This window comes from Mixophyes fleayi, chromosome 7 (genome assembly GCF_038048845.1).
Source record: "Mixophyes fleayi isolate aMixFle1 chromosome 7, aMixFle1.hap1, whole genome shotgun sequence".
Lineage (NCBI taxonomy): Eukaryota > Metazoa > Chordata > Amphibia > Anura > Limnodynastidae > Mixophyes > Mixophyes fleayi.
The window spans coordinates 7,942,523-7,967,255 of record NC_134408.1 but is presented as its reverse complement, the minus strand read 5'-3'; the positions used below and the strand labels follow the sequence as shown (position 1 = coordinate 7,967,255).

The following is a 24,733-nucleotide window of genomic DNA, read 5'->3' as shown; positions in this document are numbered from 1 at the left end:
GCAGCTGTAGGGAAGCACAGTGAGGTATTCCCCCAAGATATACAGTATAATAACTTATCTAGCACAATGGCTATTGTTTTGAAGTTCTCTGTAATCAGCTTTTGGGTAATGTATACTTGGCAGCAAACGCAGCAATAGAAGGGTAAATCAACCCAGTTGCTTCTGCTATTGAAAATGTTAAATGTAGAATAATATCTGAAGATGAGCATATATACATGCATACTGAGCAATACATAGTTGGGAAATACATACCTTGTCAAGTATTTATCATGTGACATGTATCTGTTGTATTATAGGTAATATAATATTAGCATATAATATTTACATACCATATTGCAGCTCCACTGGCTCCTCCTGCCCCATCTTATGATCTTGGACCTTCTTTGTTTCTGCCACCTGGACTGCATCCTCTTCTTCCTTTTGTGTCACCTCCTCTTCATCCACACCCTCATAATCAGAATCCTGAACGTCCCACTGTTCTGTATAAAATAAAATAATATATGGTATGAAAATGTGTATCCTGTATGTGTAAATGACAATAGGCAGTTTGGATATGGAGGAAGGGTTCCAACAAGCTGCACAACATGATTTAATTGTGTTAGGGGTATTATATTCAATTTCCACATCCAACCATCCATCATTTACTCTTGAACTTGTCATTAACTAAGATGACTATCGCTAATGCAGCAGGACAAACACTGTGTGGTACCTAAAAAATATTGGAGACTTCCAGACTCCCGGGAGAGTAGGGCAACCTCCCGCATCTGCCCACTTCCAAATGAAGTGGGCAGGATTAGAGCCGCCATGAAGCGATTCCTGTCATTTTGGCCCTGTCCCCTGCTGTAAAATGATGCATACGCAACATTACATTGTGAGGACGGGGACCAAATGATTCAATTTGGAAAACCCCACCTCCTCCACCCATACCACCCACCTCCCCTCCCGGACAGCACCAGTCAAAAGTTGGCAAGTATGGGCTATATCTTTTCACTTCTATTTTTTTTATTTATAATTCTGTTTGTCATCTGCTGCAGTTATTTACTCTGCACAAATATGAAGGTTTCTTGTGCTTTACCTAAATAACTTTGTACAGTATTTGTTGTGTAAATAAATATCTATAGATCTGGAAATTTCCCTAATACCGATGGCCTATTGGCTTATGAACAGTGCAAACTAAACAGACCTCTTAACAGTAAGCCAGGGGAAATATTGTTAGATATGATCCAATGCAGACCATTCTTCCCTGACCATCTAAATATATAATTCCAAGACCACTTGATGACCCAACAGAATTAATGTTAAACCTGTCTCTAATATACATTTATTTGTGATCTTTGTTAGTGGTTTTTTTCAGCATTGACCCCCTCTCCCCACAGAAGTGTCTGAAATGTGATGGGCATATAACTAAATTCAGAAAATATGTGTTAACAATGTAAACTTTAATTCTTTTTAGAAGGTGAATAAAATAATTAACCCAGTTTTGTTTTGCAGCATTACATTTAAACAAGAATTTCACAAAAGGTATTTGCAGAGTTTGTAACTGTAAAAGTCTTAACAAAATTAATTTAACATTAATTATTTTACACACCCCTGTTGTGAATAGACCTCCTGATACAGACACAAAAGAGTATAACAAATAGTGAGAATATGTGTAATTGTGATATTTACACTTCCTTAGGTACAGTAAAATCTAGTCAAACATTTCTGTCATTAATGATTGTACAATTGTATTTCTGAAGAGAATATATATAGCTCTTCCTTATCAGTGTCACCCCATATCATCGAAAAGTTTTATCTTACCCTCAGTCATTGATAGTTTCTTTAAATCATCATCTAGTTGCAGTTCCTGCACTTTTTTATTCCGTTTAATCCTAAGAAAATCAAACTGATGTCTGGGTCTTGATTGAGCTGCAGAGACAAAAATTATAATTCGTGATCACAAATAAATGTCCTAATTTTATATACTGTTAGTAATTTGAAAGAATAACTCGACTGAAAACTAAAAGTTTCTGGGCCTAAGTCATTAAGGAGAGTAAAGCATAAAACAGGAGTAACTTTGCATCTGGGCAAAACCATGTTGCATTGGGGGGAGAGGTAAATTTAAAATGTGGGAACAGATTTACAGTTGGGGTAGGACATGTCCTAGATTAACTTCACATTTGTACATGCCTGCAGGGGCCCCTGACAATGGGAAGTACACAGGGGTTGGTCAGGGACACCTGCCCAGCTTGTATGAAGCAGGCGAGTTATTAGCGTACAGAGCAGAGTGTAGAATGGTTACAGGCTTCTAGGACCTCAACAGATATTGTGAATAGAGATGCTCAGGCGCAGTTCCCCGGGAACTGAACACACCCGAACTTAGCAGATTCGAGTACCGAGCCGAGCCGGCCCGGTACTTTCACGCGCCCTTTGAATTTAAAACGACGCAAAACGTCATTGTTACATCGTCGGATCTCGCGAGTTTTGGATTATATAAGTACCGCCTTCCACGGAAATCCTGCGCCATTTCACAGAGGGATAAAGAAGGGGTTGCACGATTCTTGTCAGTCTCTAATACATTTGGGCAGCATCATAGCTAGAAAAGAAAGAGGAGGGTTGGCAGTGTTCTTCAAAGTCTCCAGTGACATTCAGGAGAGCTCCATTGCTCAATTGCTAATTGTCATTGCTGAAATAGAATGATTACGTCTGGCAGACTGGGTCTTCTAAATCTGCAGTCACATAATGTACTGTGTTATATAGCTCACACACAAAGAGGAGAGCTCCATTGCTCCATTGCTAATTGTCTTTGCTGAAATAGAAATAATAAGGCTGGCAGTCTGTGTCTACATCTGCAGTCACATTGTACTGTGCTATATAGCTCACGCACAAACAGGAGAGCTCCATTGCTAATTGTCATTGCTGAAATAGAATTAATAGGGCTGGCAGTATTCTTCAAAGTCTCTAGTCACATTTTACAGTGCCATAGCTCATAAAGAAATAGGAGAGGTGACAGGGTTCAGTGCGGAAACAGAAATTGTAATAATAAGGCTGTCAGTGCTCTTAAAAGTCTACAGTGACATTCTACTGTGCCATAGCTCATACAGCCATACAGGGGTGGCAGTGTCCTTGTCACTCTCCAGTCTTTAGTCATATTGTTCTTGTCACTCTCCAGTTTCAGTCATAATAATACTAATCCCTTTGCTTTATGCGCTAAAGCCTATGTTCAAGTCCGTAGTGGTTTTAAGTCAGCGGAAAAAATTTAAATAAAAAGCTTATACCTTTTTAAAGAATAAAACACCTCTCTAATAAAGGTGAAAGTTTACTGTAGAAAAATATAAAATTGCCAACATGCCATTCTACCTAAAATATTACCAAGCATACCAGCATCAGCTAGCTCCCTTCTCTCAGCTAGATTTCAGCACCTGCAGTCTACACTGTCATCATATTCACCCTTATCAGTGTGTACATCATCTTCAAACAATACTAATAATCCCTGCTGGAATCCACCATCACAGAAGTCTGTGTACTTTGATGTAATTGCCAGTAATGGCCTTTCTCATGGAATTTGTAATTCATTTAATGGCAGAGCTGTCACGATTTTTGGGCAATTCTTTTAGACCAGACCAAATGTCAAAGTGTTGTGCTGACTCATCTGCATCACCACTGGGTGTCTTGGGAAATCTTAGTTTTTTCCTATAAGCAGTTGCCAGAGAAACTGAAGGAGGATACGTTGTTGTCTCATGTACCACTTGAGCTGTCAGCCTGCTGACCAGGAGCTCATTGCATCTTTTGAGATCTGGGTCAGTTGGAAAGAAAGAGAAGACAAAGCTCTTAGATCTAGGATCAAGCACAGTTGCCAAAATATAGTGATACAATTTCAAGATATTGATAACTCATGGATTCTGGTGAAGTGAATAAAGTACTTAATCTACAATTCCAATATAGTTAGCGGATTTGCTTTGTTTCATTTCCTCCTTCAATTTCTATAGCTGGTTCTCAAAAAGTCTAATTAGGGGAACCACTTGACTCAAGCTAACAGTGTCTGCACTCTCTTCACAGGTGACTACTTCACTGGACTAAAAGTACATCCCCCCTCAAATTCTATTCTTCTATTCTCCTACATGCTGTTGCAGAATGCCGAAAATGAACCGAAATATTTCGGGACACAGACATCATCTCCTGCATGTCACTGTCATTTTTTAAAAAGTTCTGTACCACCAAGTAGATTGTGTGAGAAAACAGGGAATGTGATGGAATTCCCCCCGCTGTAATGCTCTAACAATATTGGTGGCATTATCAGAAATCACATATCCTCAGGTGAGAACAAGAAGGATAAGCCATGTTGCAATGACATTGCTTAGCTTTTCATCATCTATTTATTTATATAGCACCACTAATTTCGCAGTGCTGTACAGAGAACTCATTCACATCAGTCCCTGCCCCATTGGAGCTTACATTCTAAATCCCCTAACATACACACACACACAGGTTTTCTCAGTTCCGCTTGTTCCCATATCTGTGGTTAAGTATACAGTGGGTAGAATAGCATTTTGTATCACAATTATTTTCTTTTTTGCAACCTCCTGGTACAGGTGAGGAATTGCTTGTCTAGTAAAATAGTGTTGAGATGGAATTTGGTAACGGGGACACAGAACGTCAATTAACTGTCTTATTTCTACTGCATTAATGGTGGATATTGGACGCAGATCTAATACTAGTATAGTAGCCATGGCGCCTGTGATCCACTGTGTGACTGGGTGACAGCTGCCATACTTGCTTCCTTTTGCAAAGTATTGTTTAAGAGTCAATTGTTGTAAACTACTAGTAGTCTTCTTCTCAGTCTGCCTCTGGGTTGAAGTTCCACCCCCAGCAGCAGGAGCAGCAGCAGTGGGCCTAACGCTCAAGGATTCTTCTGAGGAGTCCTGGATATGGTAGGAGTCATCTTGCATTAGCAACTTGGATGCAGGACTAACTCCGATCACTTGTGAGGATATTGATGATGAAGGTGTTGCCTGGTGTAGATTGCAGTTGCTGGGATCTAGCGGAGAGAAGGGAGGTAGCTGATACTGGACTGCTTGTTTTTATTATTTTAGCATAAGTTTCTGATTTTCCCAAGAGCTTTCCATGAACTCGCTTCAAACATGGATGAGGTTCCTAGATGGTTAAGGTCCCTACCTCTACTGACTGTGACTTTACAATGCTACAAATGGCTAGACAACTGTTGTCAGGATTTGGGTAAAAATAATTCCACACATAAGAGGTGGATTTTTTGGTCTTCTGCCCAGGCATGACAATGGCCTTCTTCTTATCACTGGCAAGAACTGCTTCCACTGGTACATGACTTGCCACAGTAGAGTTCATTAACAGCACTGTTTTCTTAGGTGCCTTAAGCCCATTTGTTAGCTTGTTTTGTGGGTGCCCTAACAAACCAAGCCCTTCAACCATAAAAGTGGCACGCCTTGTCGCTGGAGCACTTGCTTTGTTAAACTGTACATGTCCTTTTCAATATCTTAAATAAGGGTGGGTGGGAAAGCCCAAGGACAATTCCATTTTGCACCTCTTTTCTTTTCTGCCACTGCTGTGTGAATAAATGCTTTCTAGATGTGTGTTTGTGTCGTTGCTCTGTCGCTTAGCATCTAGCCAAGTCGCTGCAGTATTTGTCTGAAAGTGTATGAAAATAATATTGCAATTGACTGCAAAGGACTTGAAATTAGTGTTATTGAGGTTAATAATAATGTAGGGGAAAAAAGAGCAAAATTATATGATTTTAACAAAAAAAAATAGGGATCCAAAACCAAAACCCAAAACACGCAGCGGCGGTTTTGCCAAAACGAAAATGCGAAGTTAATCCAGATCCAAAACCAAAACCAGAACATGGGGGTCATCGAACATCTATAATGTTGAATGTATCATACCTGGTAAGTGTAGCTTTATGTTTCTTTTTTACTTTAACTCACTGAACATCGCCCAATACTAAAAATGTTAGTGTTCACTTGTGCCTATAAATACTCAAATTTACTTTCTACTTCACCTGAAAAACCTAGGATAGTGTATATAAAAGCTTTTATATTAAAACTGTTTTTGTGTCCTTATTTGCTGCAATAAAATTACAGCAATCTAATATTGAAAGAGCTGCTGATGAGCCATTGAGAAGCACCTACTGTGCAAAACGCATCTCACCTATGCAGAAACCCAGTGATACACAAGGTGGAAGGCAAAAGTCCTTTCCAATTCCAACTTCCAGTTTATTATGTCAGCAGAGCCCGTTTCACTGCCTCAGCCACCAGGATACTGCGCATATACAATTCCTTATTGAATTGTATGTCAGTTATTACCTTTATGTAATCAATCATTACACATTTTACAATCCTGGATTCTCTTTTCCCTCCTTTATGTTTTGGAATATCTATTGCTGGACTGGACAAGTGGAGGACCAGTGATAGAACTGTTGTATGGTTGTTAGATCTATAATATAACAATTGTTTAAAATGTCTTTTATATGTGAATATATTTTCTTGTTATACATACTTTATGGATGTGTTATATATTTTGATGGTGATTATGAGAATTTATATTTGTATTTGTAAACATTGTCAATTTGATTAATTTAAATACAGTATTTTAAACATGGTAAATGACAAATACAGGTGAACGGCAAAAATCATTCAAAATAGTTGTATATATGTTTCATATATGAAGATTAATATCCATATTGATATCTTAAATAGGAAATATGGTTATTAATGTGCATATAGAAAACTGATTTTATTAATTTTCCAGGTTTGTTAATAGAAATGCAGCAGTGTAATATTTAAAGAGCTTGTCGACTTGATACCATATGAGTCACTAAAGTAACTTTTGTGCAAAACGCGTCCGGTTTATATGGCTGAATTCTGAGTCTATAAACACCGGAAAGGCTATATATTTTTATCTGCAGTTTTTCGTTTTTCCTCACTGAAACTGATGGTATATCAACTGTGACAACTAAACTGGCTTCTAACAGTAAGCCAGGAGATATATTGTTAGACATGATCCCATGCATTTCTCCCTGGCGATTGGCGCTTTAAGGCGACAATGGGTGGAACCGGTGCTACAATACATTATACAGACGTCGAGTCCACCCATTGCCGCCTTAAAAGTGCCAATTGCACTGTGACCAGTGTAAATGATGGGGTTAGCAGTGGCCGGAATAATCTCTCTTTGCAGTTGACAGCTGATGGATATAATGTGTGCCGCAAAGACAGTTCATCTAAACATTGGTATGTAGATATTTATTGACTGTCGCTTTCATGCTCATCATGATTATTAGGTTGGTGTCTTTGTTGTCGTTATTGTTGTCATCGTCAATACCTACCCCACCCGTCAGATTGATAGCAACAAAATGCTTTATTTTATCAGTACTATAATGTTTTAATTATACTATAAAATTTTGCATAATTTAAACAATATAAAAATGTAACTTCGATATAAGCAGACGCCAGTGTGTGATACGAAAGTAATATGAAATTAAATGCAAACAATATGAACTCCCAGCTCCAGTTTCACAAACCACAAAAACTGCGTTCAATGAACTTCAGGAGTGGATAAATGAAGACTACATTGTGATTGGAGCGTTGGTCATTAAATAACAGCTACAGAGGGTCAATTGAGAGAGCAAAATTCTATCTGATGAAACCATCAGACTAGATGGAGAAACGCGTGAAGGGCTTCAAATACTGTTTTTAAATTAATTAAAGATGTGTTTTAGCTCCACACTTTGGCCTCATACGTCTGACAATAGCTGCTTTTTTATTTTACATAGTTATGTCAGCAATTACATCTTAATATTGAGTGTACAATGAAGATTTATGGAGAGTTTATATCCATTAGAGACAAAAAAGGAAATATGTTTTTCTACAATGGTCTCGGCTTGATGTGTGAATTTTTGCATTTTATTTTATCTTTAGATCACAATTAGTGCGGCCAAACTTTTCTGGTGTGTGTATGTGGTTACTATAGGGAGATTGCAATATCTCTACTTAGCAAACACTTTTTTGTATAGTTATTGGTTCTGGTTTTTGATATATGTATTTTTAAATTTTAAACTACCATCCATTTCTATTAGAGCATGAGTTTTTTCCTTAATTTTACCTATTGCGAAAAATATAACTGTTCTATTCATAAACCCAGAGGAAAGCAAAGTTGTAATACAATGTGGAAGGCATTTGTAAGTGCCAGATCCGATTTCCAGTTAATGACATCATCAGAGCCCGTTTCACTGCCACTCCCACCAGACATTACTTATGACATTCGTTACTTATGTACGTTAGTTATTACATTTATATAATAAATTGTTACACCTTTAATAATTATTGTTTGTCTTGTCCCTACTTTATTTTTTGGAATTTCTATTGCTGGACTGGACAAGCCGAGAACCATTGAGCAGGAGATGAAATTGCCCCAGGTGAATATTACAAACACGTCAGGGGACCATTTACGCATCATTGAATTTCTGCCAATAAATAAATGTGATCTATGATTTTATTTCCTGTAATGTTTATGTACAGTTAAGTAGTAATATCTACAGCCAGGGAGTGTTCTTCTTGTATTATTGTCTTATGTTGCCCTGTAAGGAAATAGTTACAATGAATGTTTATTTCTGCATTCAGCTAGCTTAGGCTGTTAATACGTCTATAGTTGTGTATATGTTAGTGTATGTCATACTTGCCAACTCTCCCGGAATGTTCGGGAGACTCCCGAAATTAAGGTCGGTCTCACGGACTCCCGGGAGAGCTGGAAAGTCTCCCGCATCCCGCAATTGCGGGACTAAAAGTCGCGTCATTTTGGCCCCGCTACAAAACTGCATATATCTATATCTTTTAACATATGGCTTTTTTTCAGTTATATTTTGTCACTATTGATATAGTGATTCATCCTGCACAAATATATCTGTTCCTCGTGCACCACTGAAGTAACTCTGTATCTTCTGTGTAAATAACTATATCCTTAGATCTAGAAATCTTGGTGAAGCTGATGGCCTGTTTTGGTTTATCAACAGGCCTCTAACAGTGAACCAACATAAATATTGTCAGACATGCTCCAACCCAATACCCTTTTGTCAGCTGGAAGCAGAGCCGTAACGAGGCAGGTGCGGGCAGTGCCGTCGCCCAGGTCGCAAGTCCACGGGGGCGCAGCAGCCGCCCACTACCTGCCTCTCCTCTGCACCTTCAGCCTTTTCTTTTTTGCAGTCACTGAAATGACGTGCGATATTTGGAACGCAAACGTGACGAACTTCCTGTCAGTGGAACGCATCTTCCTGTCAGTGAAACGTATCTCACCGAAGCGCACTGACAGAAGATCTCATGCTTTCCAGCCGCCCCTCTCACACCAGTCACCCTGACACTTGTATAAACATCCCCTGACCCGCTCCAGATGGTCTGCTGTCCTCCTGCCCCTCCCACCCTGGACAATATGGCCCTTGTATGGAAATCTTGTATCGCGTCAGACGCTCTAGAAAATAATAAGCGTGCTGCCATCAATCCCGAAACGTATTAAGTAGCTGATGTGTCCAACAGGCAGCAAGTGCACCTAACTTTGACAGCAAATGTCAAATATTTATTAGTTCTATTTATTCAATTAGTAAAGTTAGATCAGAAAGTGCGCACGCCATTATTGGGGAACAGGTGCAGGCCGGGCTGGGTGGGATTCTAAAGCTTGTGATTATTACAGCCCACATCTGTGTGTAACATACAGAACAGTGTCTGTAGATCAGAGAGGCTGAAAGCAGCAATGTGTATCACAACTAGAGATGGGCGGATCCGGTTCCCCGAGAACCGAACCGACCCGAACTTTGGCTATCCGAGTACCGAGCTGAGGAGCTCGGTACTCTCCCGCCCGCTCCGAATCGAAATCGAGGCCGAACATCATCGTGACGTCGTCGGATCTCGGGGCTCGATTCTCGCGATACTTGAAGATTATAAATACACGCCTCCACAGCAATCCATCGCCATTTGACAGAGGGAGAGAGCAGGGTGTAGTCACAGGCTGATTAGAGCAGGGACAGAGAATACAATATTCTTCTTGCAATTGCTCTAACAAAAATCGCTAGAGAAGAGAGGAGGATAGAGGTTTATTATTTTGTTTTAATATTTGGCACTCCCCAGCGCTTTTGGGGTGTCCCCCATAATTGTGCATAAATATTTCTGGCTGTCAAAAGTCATATCTGTCAGCAGTATCTACCAAATAATTTTTAGCACTCCCCAGTGCTGTTGGGGTGTCCCCCATAATTGTGCATAAATATTTCTGGCTGTCAAAAGTCAGATCTGTCAGCAGCATCTTACCAAATAATTTTTAGACAGAGTGACCCCAAACTGCCTTTGTCCATTTCTCTTAATATTGTACAGTCTATAACAGCTTAATTTGTTTGTATTTTATACAAGTGGAGGGAAGCCTAGAGAGACAGAAAACAAACTGGCTTTCTCCATGTCAATTAATATTGTACAGTCTATAACGGCTGAATTTTTTTGTTTTGTAAACAAGTGGAGGGGAGCCTATAGAGACAGAAAGCAAACTGCCTTTTTCCATTTCTTTACATATTTAACTATAAGTGTAGGGTGTAATATACATCCAAAGACGATGGCTGCATTGCCAATATGCATAGATGGAGAGGAAGACAATCTGTTTTGTGTGTATAATAAATGAAGGCCTACCAACGAAGAATTACACTGTTTTTTGGATGATTTATTACCTCTACAATTAGATTACTTATCTCTAAAACAGTTGGAGCACTAAATTGGGTTAGTTTAGGCCCAAAAACATTGATTTTCCAACAAAATAGCAAAACAAAACCAAACAAAACCAAAACCAAAACACGCTACGGCGGTTTTGCAAAACCAAAACCAAAACCAAAACACGTCGGTAATCCAGATCCAAAACCAAAACACGGGGGTCAGTGACCATCTCTAATCACAACTGAAGCCAGTCCATACTGTGTATTATCTGTACACTTCAGAAGCACTAGTATTAACTATCAGGGCCATAACCTACTAGGATATGTAGTTATTGTAGAGACCAGAGGCTACTGCGTATTGACTATAGAGGCCAGAACTTAATAACTACAGACTATATAGAGGCCAGAACTTAATAACTGTAGACTATAACAGTGGAACGCGTGTGAGTTCCACTGACAGGAAGTTCGGCATTTGGAACGCAAACAAAAGGATGAAAATAGAAGAAAGAAGCAGATAGAAAAGGTAAGTGAATGAACGGAGAAAGGAGCAGCAAAGGAAGGCAGCATGGCAGAGTGTTTTGAGGGGAAAAATAAGCTGCATCGCAGTTTTTTGAAGGGCAATGGAAGGCTGCATGGGGGATGAAGAGAGCTATTACTATGGCATAATATGAACTGGGGGCATTACTGTGCCATAATATGAATATAATATTAAATAACAGATTTTTGTCAGGTAAGGTATTCTTTAAAAAAATTTCTTTAACATTTTAAAACTCTTATAACTATCTAGTTTTGCAAATCTCTTTTACTGTTCTTATTTGAATATTAAGTGCATGAAATATTAGAATACCCTTCAGTATATATTTTTGCAAACTTTAAATGGTCATTAGGGCAGAGAACCGGTTGTTAATTTATTTGAATCCCACCACTGTATATATATATATGCATTTGCAAATATGTGTAACAGAATTCTTTCAGTAAAGTGCTAGCCACACCCCCACATTAGGATGGCCCCACGCACTTGGCAAATGTCACTCCCACTTAGATGGGGGGCGCCGGTGCCCTATCTCGCCCAGGGCACTAAAATGTCTAGTTACGGCACTGGCTGGAAGGACTAAACCTACTACAATGCAGACCATCTCCAAAGGAAAAGTCTGAAGTATTGGGGTGCAATGTTTTATAGATACATTTGTTTATGTTCTATGTTTGTGTTTGGTTAAAAAAAATCCAGCACAAAGCAGGATTGTTTTGTCAGGTTTCTAAAATACTGCAATCAGTGATTTGTGTTGTCTGGAAAACACATTGCATGTAGGGCAGATCTTATATATACATATAGGTCACAGATATTACACAAGAAGAATAAACCCACAGTAATATTACAGGTGATTATCCAGATTGTGTACATTTAATGCTCAAATATGCAGTAATTGAATTGCTTTTTGAGTGTATATAAAACAGGCACATTTTTCGCATCAATTTATCCTTTTTATGGAGTGTGTGAACATAAGGGTGAGGGAGTAAATTCAATTCGGGACCATGAGTTTAATTACTAATGAAGGTTATAGTTTAATGTCCCATTGCTAAGTGAGAATAACTTCTACTTTCTACATAACATTCTTGATATTTTTCCATTTGTATACTATAAAAGTGTCTTACAGTGACTCTATTTATACCATTTAAAAACCATTTGTGAATATACAGTCAAGTGGATCGTTTATAGAAGGTAAATGATCCAAAATTTGTTTTTCAACATTAAATTTGAACACAAAATTCACAAAAGTAATTTGCAGCATTTGTGGCCATAAAATATAGTTTTCAGACATAAAACAAATGTAAAATGACGTCAGTTATGTATTTAAATACCTATTTGTATTTTTTCAATGGTCATCATAGACCCTGGGTCAACAACATTAACCTAAGCAAACTCAATCTGAACACTGTCGAAGAAATAATTAACAAAAACCCTATATTACCAATTAGTTCAATAGACTGAACCAATGAACTTGAATTTTATGTGTTTGTGCTTTTAAGAGAACGGGAAAAAAATATTACATAACAAGAGACATGTTTTTAGTAAATTTCCATTATTACACAATCGCCGAATAAGGCCAAAGAAATATTGGCTCCACATAAGGTCAAGATGACCCTTCCAATAATAGGCCCTCCAAGAACATGTCACTTTAATGATAGAGACTTAGAGTGCCAGCAGTGATGTAAGCTGGGAAGGTGTGTTTTAAAATAAGAAATAAGGAACGAAGAATTTAAATTAAAGTTTCTTTACTGATGAAAATGTTTTATAAAATAAACGCATGATAGCTCACTAGTGACACTGACAGGATGTGCAATCACTATACATAATGAGATAATTGAAGTTAAGTCATTAGGCTTACACTCAGTTCAGGTAGCCGAACTTACAGCACTCATCAAAGCATGTCAGCTAGGTAAAGGAAAACATGTAGACATTTGCACAGATTCACGTTACGGGTAGTAACTACACATTGTAGTTCATGATTTTGGAACTATTTGAAAATATAGGGGTTACCTAACATCACCAGGAACACCTGTATCACATGCACAAACAGACAAACAACTGATAGAGGCTATACAGTTGCCAAAAGAGGTTGTAGTTATTAAGTGCCAGGCACATAGCAAACAGACAAATGAAGGCTCACTAGGAAACAAACTAGCAGACTCAGCAGCTCGAGGAGCAGCTTTAGAAAGGCAGCCACAAACCCAAGTGATGATTTTTCATGATATCACATATGAGAACTTACGACAATGTCAGGATAAGGCTACATTGAATGAAATTAATACATGGAAATTGAAACAATGTTATAAAACAAAGGATGACATGTGGGTAGATATAGAAAATAAACCAGTAGCATTAAAAAATGTTGTTACCAGCTTTTGCAGAAAGTGCTCATTTGTTAGTTAGTATACATGGGAGCAGATAACAGGATTAGAATTGTTATATCTTGTTGGTAATCCCAGAAATTACTACAGTTGCTAAATTTAAATGTGAAATATGTATAATTTGTCTTAAGAACAATGAAGGAAAGATAGTACCTACTAAGGTCAGACAGGTGCCTAATATAACCTTTTCATAGGTTACATATTAGTTTATTGATTTTATTTAATTAAGAGAAAAGAAAGTTAAGAGGATTACAGTATGTGTTAGTTGGTATTGATACGTGTTGGTGGGATGAGGCCTAGTTAATTGCCTCAGACATAGTGCAACTTATTGCTAAGAAGATTTTGCCAGAATTTGTATGTAGATGTAGTTTACCCAGAGAGTGAACTCATTTCACAGAAAAAGTGCTTCAAAGAATGTGTAATATGATGGGAATGGATTCAAAACTTTATACACTATATAATTTTCAAGCTTCAAATAAAGTTGAAATAATAAATGGAGTAATTAAAGAATAACTAAGCTTACTAAAGAAACAGGAATGGCACTTCTTTAGTTTATCATAGTATTACAATCACTTATAAACCTCTTCTCAATCTCTCGCCATATGAACTGTTATTGGACTTCAGCCAAGATACGTTATTAATCCACAAACTGACTTGAAGCTGCATCATGATATAACTGCTCAGTATGTCTTACAGTTGTCTGAACAGTTGCAGAAGCTTCAGAAGGCCCAGAAGAACACTTGAACAAAGACATTCAACTACAAGCAGCTCTTGGGCCTGCACACAGAATACAACCTAGAGACTATGTTATGGTAAGAAATCTCTTACACTCTGGTTCCCTTACAGATCAATGGGATGGTCCTACTAAAGACAAGTTCTATAACGACTGATACTACCGTAAAGGTTGCAGAGAAAGACACTTGGATCCACAGTTCCCATTGCAAACAGGTAAAAGACCCAAGCTTAAAGGAACCAAAGGACGCAGAACTAAACACAGATAAAGAGTCTGAGATATATTTAAAAGAACTCTTCAATCAAGATGGAAGTGATGATGTATAATCAGCTACAAGGTTATCGACTTATGACACAAAGAGCCTTCAACCTTGTTGCCTGACTTATAGGAACAATGATGTTTGTACCCTCAACATGTTATTTATATATTTTGGAAAGGAATTGAGGAGAAGGTGGGAAAGTGATGGCCCATCTGATATATTAGATGAGGATGATTTTAATAAGACCATTTCTGCTTCTTTTCTAAACAGGAAAACCAGAGAATTCAGTCATTATAAAGGATTAACACCAATTCCAAAATGTATTTGTGAGTATTGTGGTATTCCACCAGAAGAAAGGTGATTAATATGGTGGTCTGATAATAATGAATATTGCTAGAGAGAATATTCAGTTGACCAATTGCATGTTATGTTAAGTGAAATGTTAGGAGTTACAAATTGTTGGGTGTGTACTAAAACTCCTTTATTGAGTAAAAATATGTCAATGTTACCATTTATGAAGAATGACACACATTAGTCTTGATATAAAATGTCAAGAACAAGATTAAAATCTTTGTGATTATGGTCGAATTGCTGAAAGTATATATAACTTAACTAAACCTCTGGTTATAGTTTTAGCACCACACATAACTGAACAATTTCTTTCATGTTTAATAAAACAATAAATTAGGTTAAAACGATAATACCTCAGATAAAGGACAGCATCAGGTTTATACAATGCTGCCATAGAACAACAAGTACTACAAGTTGTAAGAGTTAGCATGAATAAGTGTAATACAGTGATTACAGTGCCTAAAACCATATGTGCCAGAATGTAAAGAACCTTATACGTTTGATGTAGACAGAGATTTAGACATTACATAAAATGAGAAAGCTAAACTAAAGATAGAACTTCAAACAGATGCAACTAAGTGTGAAATATATACCATTAAATCTCTTAAGAGTAAAAAATGTACACAATGCACTTTGTATTATTATAATCGACTTTTTAATCATACACTACCAGAACCAGATGAAGAAAACACGATACCAGATAAAAAAATGTCACGTGGGTATGATAATCTCAACAATGTTTTAAAATATCATGTACTAGTTCTCTTACCAGGAAACATTTCTTATATATATATATATATATATATATATATATATATATATATATATATATGGAAAATTTGCATTTAAATGGTTATCAATTAATTCTAAATGATGCCGTTTAGGAAGAGTTGTTCCTCAATTTTATACAGTGCTGTACGATGAGTTGAATAAGATATTATTAATAAAAATATGTTCTACTCATTAATAAGTTAGTAAGACATAGAGTGGGTATAAATATTAATAATATGTTTACTTATGGAAATTATGGATTTATGACTAATTAATATGAAATTGAACGTTTGTCAGGATTTAATTGATAATGTGACTGGAACTTATCATGATACCTTTCGTTATGTTGGACTTGAATTACAGGTATTTAAAAATGAACTTTTACAACATTGAGTAGTTTTGGACTATTTAACGGCTCAAACAGGAGGATAAAGTTTAATCCTTGAGACTGAACTTGGAGTCCATTGTTTATTACCTAATCAACGACATTTCCGATCCAGAAGCTATAATTGCACGTTATATAAACAATGCCCATAATATGAAGAAGGATTTTGATGACAAAACTATTATAAAGACTTTTAAAATGATTCATCATGGACATGGTTAAATCCAAGCATATGGTTCTTGGGACTTAAAAAGTGGTTTTCTAACCTAATGTATATTTACATGAAATTTATTGTGATAATAATTATGTCAATATTGTTTCTGTATTCTTGTTTAAAGTATGGTTTGTGTTGTATACAAATATTTGTGAAAGTCAAACCAATCCAAGAACATCAGTGCTGACAGAAATATATACTCCCATTCAATTAATTATAGTCCCATGAAAAAGTACCTTTTCATGTGTATATAAAAGGGTGGGAACTGTCGAAGTAATAATTAACAAAAACCCTATATTACCAATTAGTTCAATAGAATGAACCAATGAACTTGAATTTTATGTGTTTGTGATTTTAAGAGAACGGAAAAACACATATTACATAACAAGAGACATGTTTTTCGTAAATTTCCATTATTACACAATCGCCGAATAAGGCCAAAGAAATATTGGCTCCACATAAGGTCAAGATGACCCTTCCAATAAAAGGCCCTCCAAGAACATGTCACTTTAATGATAGAGACTTAGAGTGCCAGCAGTGATGTAAGTTGGGAAGGTGTGTTTTAAAATAAGGAGTAACATTATAAAAGAATGACTTAATCAAATATAGATTGTCAATTGGTATATGTGTGAAACCCAAGCACAGTTTATGATTAAACCTTAAGGATTTGTTACATAAGGCTTTAAATGATACAAAAATCTTAGACAGACAGGGCCTGATTCATTACCAAACACAAAATTAACGCAATGTGCATTGGGTATACGCACGTCCGTCTTCAGCAAGGAGTGGATCTGAAGATATGTCTGTTGATGAATAGGGGTCTAGGTGCGCTCTGATTTAACAGAAAATACACTGCAGGATACCTCCAATACATATGTGGAATATCAAGTCCCAAAAGAATGCACAGAAAAAAATAAAAACTATTCAATTAATATCACTGGTTAATAATATAGTAATTAATGGCAAAACATTAAAAAATAAAAAAGAGCTATTATTATTTTATATTTTTCCATGAATTACATTTATTAGGATGTCATTAATGTCTATTGTACATAAAATAATTGATTGCAAACACATGGTCTAGCTGCATACTCAGCCGTCTTCACTAGCAATTACCACTTAGACTATACCTGCAGATGGTGCAAGCGATATGATGGTAAACAACTTACCTTTGGAACTCCCAAAGCTTGAATCGGACACTACTGCGCACTTTCTCAATGAATGTCGACTACGTCCCTGTGTCCAGATGCCTCCTAGTTCTGCATACAATCAAAAAAGAAATATAGATAGATAGATAGATAGATAGATAGATAAATGTGAGATAAATAAATAGATAGGTAGGTAGATAGATAGATAGATATATAGATAGATAGATAAATACGAGATAAATAAATAAATAGATAGATATGAGATAGATAGATAGGTAGGTAGAGAGATAGATAGAGAGATAGATAGATAGATAGATAGATAGATAGATAGAGCTGCCCCCCTACACTGGAATGACCTCCCTCGCTCCATCCGTCTATCACCCAATCTGAGCTCCTTCAAACGAGCACTTAAAACTCACCTGTTCCTTAAAGCCTACCAACCATCCACCTAACCCCTCACCTACTCTGCTCGCTCTTCCCTCTCTCCCCTGGTATCACCGCTCCCTCTCGTGTCTGTTTTGTCCACCCTCCCTTAGGATGTAGGCTCGTTTGAGCAGGGCACTTCTTCCCTCGTGTCTCCCCACCTGTTCTTCTGCTCCGTCCTTACTCCATTTGTCTGTCCCGGAGTTTCTGAAGCATTGGTACTTTGTGTTTACTGTTCTGTACTGTTTAACCCTGTATGGTTTACTGTTTGTACTATGTACGGCGCTGCGGACACCTTGTGGCGCCTAACAAATAAATGATAATAATAATAATAATAATAATAGATAGATAGATAAATATGAGATAGATAAATAGATAGATATGAGATAGATAGATAGATAGATAGATAGATAGATACCCAGAGGAATCTCTGGGTATGTATAATACAGGATGAGGAATCTCTGGGTATGTATAATACAGGATGAGGAATCTCTGGGTATGTATAATACGGATGAGGAATCTCTGGGTATGTATAATTCTGGGAGAGGAATCTCTGGGTATGTATAATTCTGGGAGAGGAATCTCTGGGTATGTATAATTCTGGGAGAGGAATCTCTCGTTTTGCATTATTCAGGATGAGGAATCTCTGTGTATGTATAATTCACGATGAGGAATCTCTGGGTATGTATAATACAGGATGAGGAATCTCTGGGTTTGTATAATTCAGAATGAGGAATCTCTGGGGGTGTATAATACAGGATGAGGAATCTCTGGGTATGTATAATACAGGATGAGGAATCTCTGGGTATGTATAATACAGGATGAGGAATCTCTGGGTATGTATAATACAGGATGAGGAATCTCTGGGTATGTATAATTCAGAATGAGGAATCTCTGGGTATGTATAATACAGGATGAGGAATCTCTGGGTATGTATAATTCAGAATGAGGAATCTCTGGGTATGTATAATTCTGGGAGAGGAATCTCTGGGTATGTATAATACAGGATGAGGAATCTCTGGGTATGTATAATACGAATGAGGAATGTATAATTCAGGATGAAGAATCTCTGGGTATGTATAATACAGGATGAGGAATCTTTGGGGATGTATAATACGGATGAGGAATCTCTGGGTATGTATAATTCAGGATGAGGAATCTCTGGGTATGTATAATACAGGATGAGGAATCTCTGGGTATATATAATACAGGATGAGGAATCTCTCGGTATGTATAATACGGATGAGGAATCTCTGAGTATGTATAATACGAATGAGGAATGTATAATTCAGGATGAAGAATCTCTGAGTATGTATAATACAGGATGAGGAATCTTTGGGGATGTATAATACGGATGAGGAATCTCTGGGTATGTATAATTCAGGATGAGGAATCTCTGGGTATGTATAATACAGGATGAGGAATCTCTGGGTATATATAATACAGGATGAGGAATCTCTCGGTATGTATAATACGGATGAGGAATCTCTGGGTATGTATAATACAGGATGAGGAATCTCTGGGTATGTATAATTCTGTGAGAGGAATCTCTGGGTATGTATAATACAGGATGAGGAATCTCTGGGGATGTATATTACGGATGCGGAATCTGTTGGTATGTATAATACAGTATTAGGAATCTCTGGGTATGTATAATTCAGGATGAGGAATCTCTGGGTATGTATAATACAGGATGAGGAATCTTTGGGCATGTATAATACGGATGAGGAATCTCTGGGTATGTATAATTCAGGATGAGGAATGTCTGGGTATGTATAATTCAGGATGAGGAATCTTTGGAGATGTGTAAAACAGGATGAGGAATCTTTGGGGATGTATAATACGGATGAGGAATCTCTGGGTATGTATAATTCGGGATGAGGAATCTCTGGGTATGTATAATTCAGGATGAGGAATCTCTGGGTATGTATAATACAGGATGAGGAATCTCTGGGGATGTATAATACGGATGCGGAATCTGTTGGTATGTATAATACAGGATGAGGAATCTCTGGGTATGTATAATTCAGGATGAGGAATCTCTGGGTATGTATAATACGGATGAGGAATGTATAATTCATGAAGAAGAATCTCTGGGTATGTATAATACAGGATGAGGAATCTTTGGGCATGTATAATACGGATGAGGAATCTCTGGGTATGTATAATTCAGGATGAGGAATCTCAGGGTATGTATAATTCAGGATGAGGAATCTTTGGAGATGTGTAAAACAGGATGAGGAATCTTTGGGGATGTATAATACGGATGAGGAATCTCTGGGTATGTATAATTCGGGATGAGGAATCTCTGGGTATGTGTAATTCAAGATGAGGAATCTCTGGGTATGTATAATTCAGGACGAGGAATCTCTAGGTATGTATAATTCAGGATGAGGAATCTCTGGGTATGTATAATACAGGATGACGAATCTATGGGTATGTATAATACAGGATGAGGAATCTCTGGGGATGTATAATACAGATGAGGAATTTCTGGGTATGTATAATTCTGGATGAGGAATCCCTGGGTATGTATAATACAGGATGAGGAATCTTTGGGGATGTATAATTCAGGATGAGGAATCTCTGGGTATGTATAATTCAGGACGAGGAATCTCTGGGTAGGTATAATTCAGGATGAGGAATCTCTGGGTATTTATAATTCAGGACGAGGAATCTCTGGGTATGTATAATACAGGATGAGGAATCTCTGGGTATGTATAATACAGGATGAGGAATCTCTGGGTATCTATAATTCAGGATGACGAATCTATGGGAATGTATAATTCTGGGAGAGGAACCTCTGGGTATCATCATCATCATCATCATCATTTATTTATATAGCGCCACTAATTCCGCAGCGCTGTACAGAGAACTCATTCACATCAGTCCCTGCCCCATTGGAGCTTACAGTCTAAATTCCCTACTATAGACACACACTCACACACAGACATGGAGAAACTAGGGTCAATTTTTGATTGCTGCCAATTAACCTACAAGTATGTTTTTTTTTTTTTGGAGTGTGGGAGGAAACCGGAGCACCCGGAGGAAACCCACGCAAACACAGGGAGAACATACAAACTCCACACAGATAAGGCCATGGTCGGGAATCGAACTCATGACCCCAGTGCTGTGAGGCAGACGTGCTAACCACTAGGCCACTGTGCTGCCCATACTGGGTATGTATAATTCAGGATGTGGAATCTCTGGGTATGTATAATACAGGATGAGGAATCTCTGGGGGTGTATAATACGGATGAGGAATGTATAATTCAGGATGAGGAATCCCTGGGTATGTATAATACAGGATGAGGAACCTCTGGGTATGTATAATTCAGGATGAGGAATCTCTGGGTATGTATAATACAGGATGAGGAATCTCTGGGGGTGTATAATACGGATGAGGAATGTATAATTCAGGATGAGGAATCCCTGGGTATGTATAATACAGGATGAGGAATCTCTGGGTATGTATAATTCAGGATGATGAATCTCTGGGTATATATTATTCTGGGAGAGGAATCTCTGGGTATGTATAATTCAGGATGAGGAATCTCTGGGTATGTATAATACAGGATGAGAAATCTTTGGGGATGTATAATTCTGGGAGAGGAATCTCTAGGCATGTTTGAATCAGGATTAGGAATCTATGGGGATGTATAATTTTCTTTTAGGAAACTGTCACTCTATAATTCAGTGTAAGGAATCCCTGGGTGTATATTTATTTCAGGATCATTAATATTTTGGGATGTATAATTCAGTGTATGGAGACTCTGCAGGTTTATAGTTCAGACCGAAGAATGTATAACTCAGGGTAAGACATTTCTTGAGCTGTTTGACTCTCTGCCAGTTGTATAATTCAGGGCCATGTATCTCTGGTGATATGTTCTAATAGACCTGTATTGTACTTTCTTAATAAGGTTTATAATTGAGGGTGAGATTTGTAAATTCTTCTTTCTTGAGATTTATGTGAGAGAATTGGACTGACTCCCTATCCTCATGCTGCAAGCTCAACCTGGGGCCCTTACATAATGGGGAGGGGCCCCAGGGGGGACCTGATTTTCAAGATAGGGGGCAGGCTCAAAATAAGAAAAGTTAAAAAAAAGTGAACCTAGCCATTAACAGGTGTTTTTTTTTACTCTCTATTTAGTCACCCATGGATTGATACTTGTACCTTGGATCTATAGTAATGTGTTATGTGTAATAAACTGTATGCTGGACTCCATGTACACATAAACTGTATTATAGGAGCCTCTGTATTATATATGTAGAATAGTAACTTTCAGCTTACTGGATGAGAGAGGTCTGTATTTACCTTTCCTGTCCTCATCTTCCAAGTCACTGATGACTGAGTAATTGTATATCTTCAGAGTCCCACAGAACGTGTCCTTGTCAGCGTCTTCCCAGTTCCTGACAATATCATACAAGTTTCTCGTCTTGTCCTCATACGTTGCATTGTTATTTAGATCATCATACTGTTCCCTTGTCAGGAGCTTCTTTTCCCAAAGATCATCAAGAACAGGGTCTATTACGATTATCCTTCTTATAATTTCTGGTTTGCATATGTCCACAAAGTGATCTTCAAATGCTGAGACAGAAGAATTGAAATTACAATTACATTTTCAGACTTTGTTTTAGCTAATACACTTATAAAACCCAATACCTTTATGTCACTGCTGCTGGAATCCTTCTTTCAATTAATATTTTCCTCTCTAAGGGCCATTTATAAACCACAGAAAGTGAGCATACCCAATGCTTTTTTTTGTACATTGGTGCACCTTCCTGTCTGCCTTCCAAGGTATATACCCACTTCCTGGTCTCTGAAAACATCTCCGTAAAATCAATTTGTACCTACATTTGTGGGTTCTTGTGTAAACCTGAAAATGTACATGGTGAGAGTGGTAGAATCCAGTTCTTGTAAAAATGTGACATCACAGTCCAACCTACTTGTACTTTAGGACAATCCCTTTCATTAATGTCAACTTTTAAATTTTTCTCCTAAAATGCTGCTCAGTTAATCCTGAATTATGGCTTAAACTAGTAATGAGAGTGAGGGAGAATGACACTTTCTTATGTGTCCCTTTTGTATGTTTAAAACTTTTTACTATATTGATCACAGTGCGCTCTTCCACAGAGCAAGGAAAGACCCTATAATAGAGATGTTCACTCACCCCCGTGTTTTGGTTTTGGATCTGGATTAACTTCGTGGTTTGGTTTTGGTTTTGGCAAAACCGCCCTTGCATGTTTTGGTTTTGGATTCCTATTCTTTTCTACAATCCCTATTTTTTTGCTAAAATCACATACTTTGGCTCTTTTTTTCCCCTACATTATTATTAACCTCAAAAACATTAATTTCCAGTCATTTCAAGTCAATTTTTGTCAAGTTACAAGAGCCCTGCTACCCCTCCTGTTTCTGTATGAGCAATGGCACTGAGCAATGTCACTGGAGACTGACAAGAACACTGCTACCCCTCCTGTTTCTGTATGAGTAATGGCACTGAGCAATGTCACTGGAGACTGACAAGAACACTGCTACCCATGTTTCTGTGTGAGTAATGGCACTGAGCAATGTCACTGGAGACTGACAAGAACACTGCTACCCATGTTTCTGTGTGAGTAATGGCACTGAGCAATGTCACTGGAGACTGGAGAGTGACAAGAACACTGCTACCCCTGTTTCTGTGTGACCAATGGCGCTTGATTTCCTGGTGAGGGAGGTACTTACGGAATCCAAAACCCGCAAGATCCGACAATGCAACGATTACATTTTGCCTCAATTCAAATCCGAGGACGCGCAAAGTACCAAGCTGGCTCGCGAGCATTCTCGGATCTCCTAAGTTTGGGTGGGCTCGGTTTTCAGAAAACCAAGTCCGACCATCTATACCCTATAACTGTGTTCAGACCACCTTTCTTAGTTACATTACCCCATCCTGCAAAAATGAAATTTCCAAGGAATACCTGAAATGTGCCCAATTCCGTCCATCAACTCAGGGAACGTTTTTTTCTTCACAAATCCATGTGCAGAATTTATGCTGTGATTTTATATATCTTTCGTTCATATAAGACACTTTTTGTCTTCCCCAAACTCTCTTGGGATCCACCAGCAGCTGTCCTTTCTTCTGTTTCGATGAATCTAATTTCTCATTTACATGCCCCGTCTGCTCTTGTTAAATGACCCAGCAATATCTTCATTCTGACATACAGGGCGTGATTCATGTTTGGACGCAACCTGCAACTTGCATTTAGCACAGAACTTGACCATAGTTCCGACCGTATTCAAATCCAAGTAGATCTCAAGATACATTTCAATTTGAATCTGGGTGTAAGTAAACTCTGCCTAAACATTGCTTAATGTATGTTAACAGGCAGAACACAGGATACACACATGCATATGTGCAATATAAAGTCCCATCAGAACACATGTAAATAAATATATTCTATTAAATAAATGGACATGTAATGCAATTATAATCATTAATAAAAATATGTTTTAGAAAATATTTTTATTTTTTATTCTTTTACATTGAATACATAAATCAAGAGGTTCTTAATGCATACTGTACATCAATGTGTTTTTATATTCTCTCTACCTTGCATACAAATATTCTTTGCTATCTAGCGGCACACATGCATGTAGTTTTTAATGCAAAGAATTGTCAATAACAGTGATAACAATGGTATCAGATCACAATACCAATGATAACCAGGGATGAGTATATCACGATGTGACTGGTATGAATACCATGTTAAATGCCTTATAACCACTCAAACTTGGAAGTGGACTGAATGTGGGCAAAAGGCACATTTAGAGAGGCACACATTCTAAACTGGCTAATGTCATTTAAGGACATG

The 24,733-nt window shown here is 37.6% G+C and overlaps 1 protein-coding gene across 4 annotated transcripts in view; it reads right to left on the bottom strand.

The window, feature by feature from the left end:
• LOC142097223 (uncharacterized) overlaps positions 1–24,733 on the bottom strand; it is a 73,322-nt gene that overhangs the window by 18,607 nt on the left and 29,982 nt on the right. For all 4 annotated transcript variants that reach the window (XM_075178885.1, XM_075178886.1, XM_075178884.1 and 1 more), the window contains exons 7-10: positions 22,197–22,469; positions 17,480–17,569; positions 1,801–1,908; positions 330–479 (exon numbers count right to left, since the gene is read on the bottom strand). In XM_075178885.1, the coding sequence (XP_075034986.1) occupies positions 330–479; positions 1,801–1,908; positions 17,480–17,569; positions 22,197–22,469 (621 nt within the window). The remainder of the gene's footprint in view (positions 1–329; positions 480–1,800; positions 1,909–17,479; positions 17,570–22,196; positions 22,470–24,733) is intronic.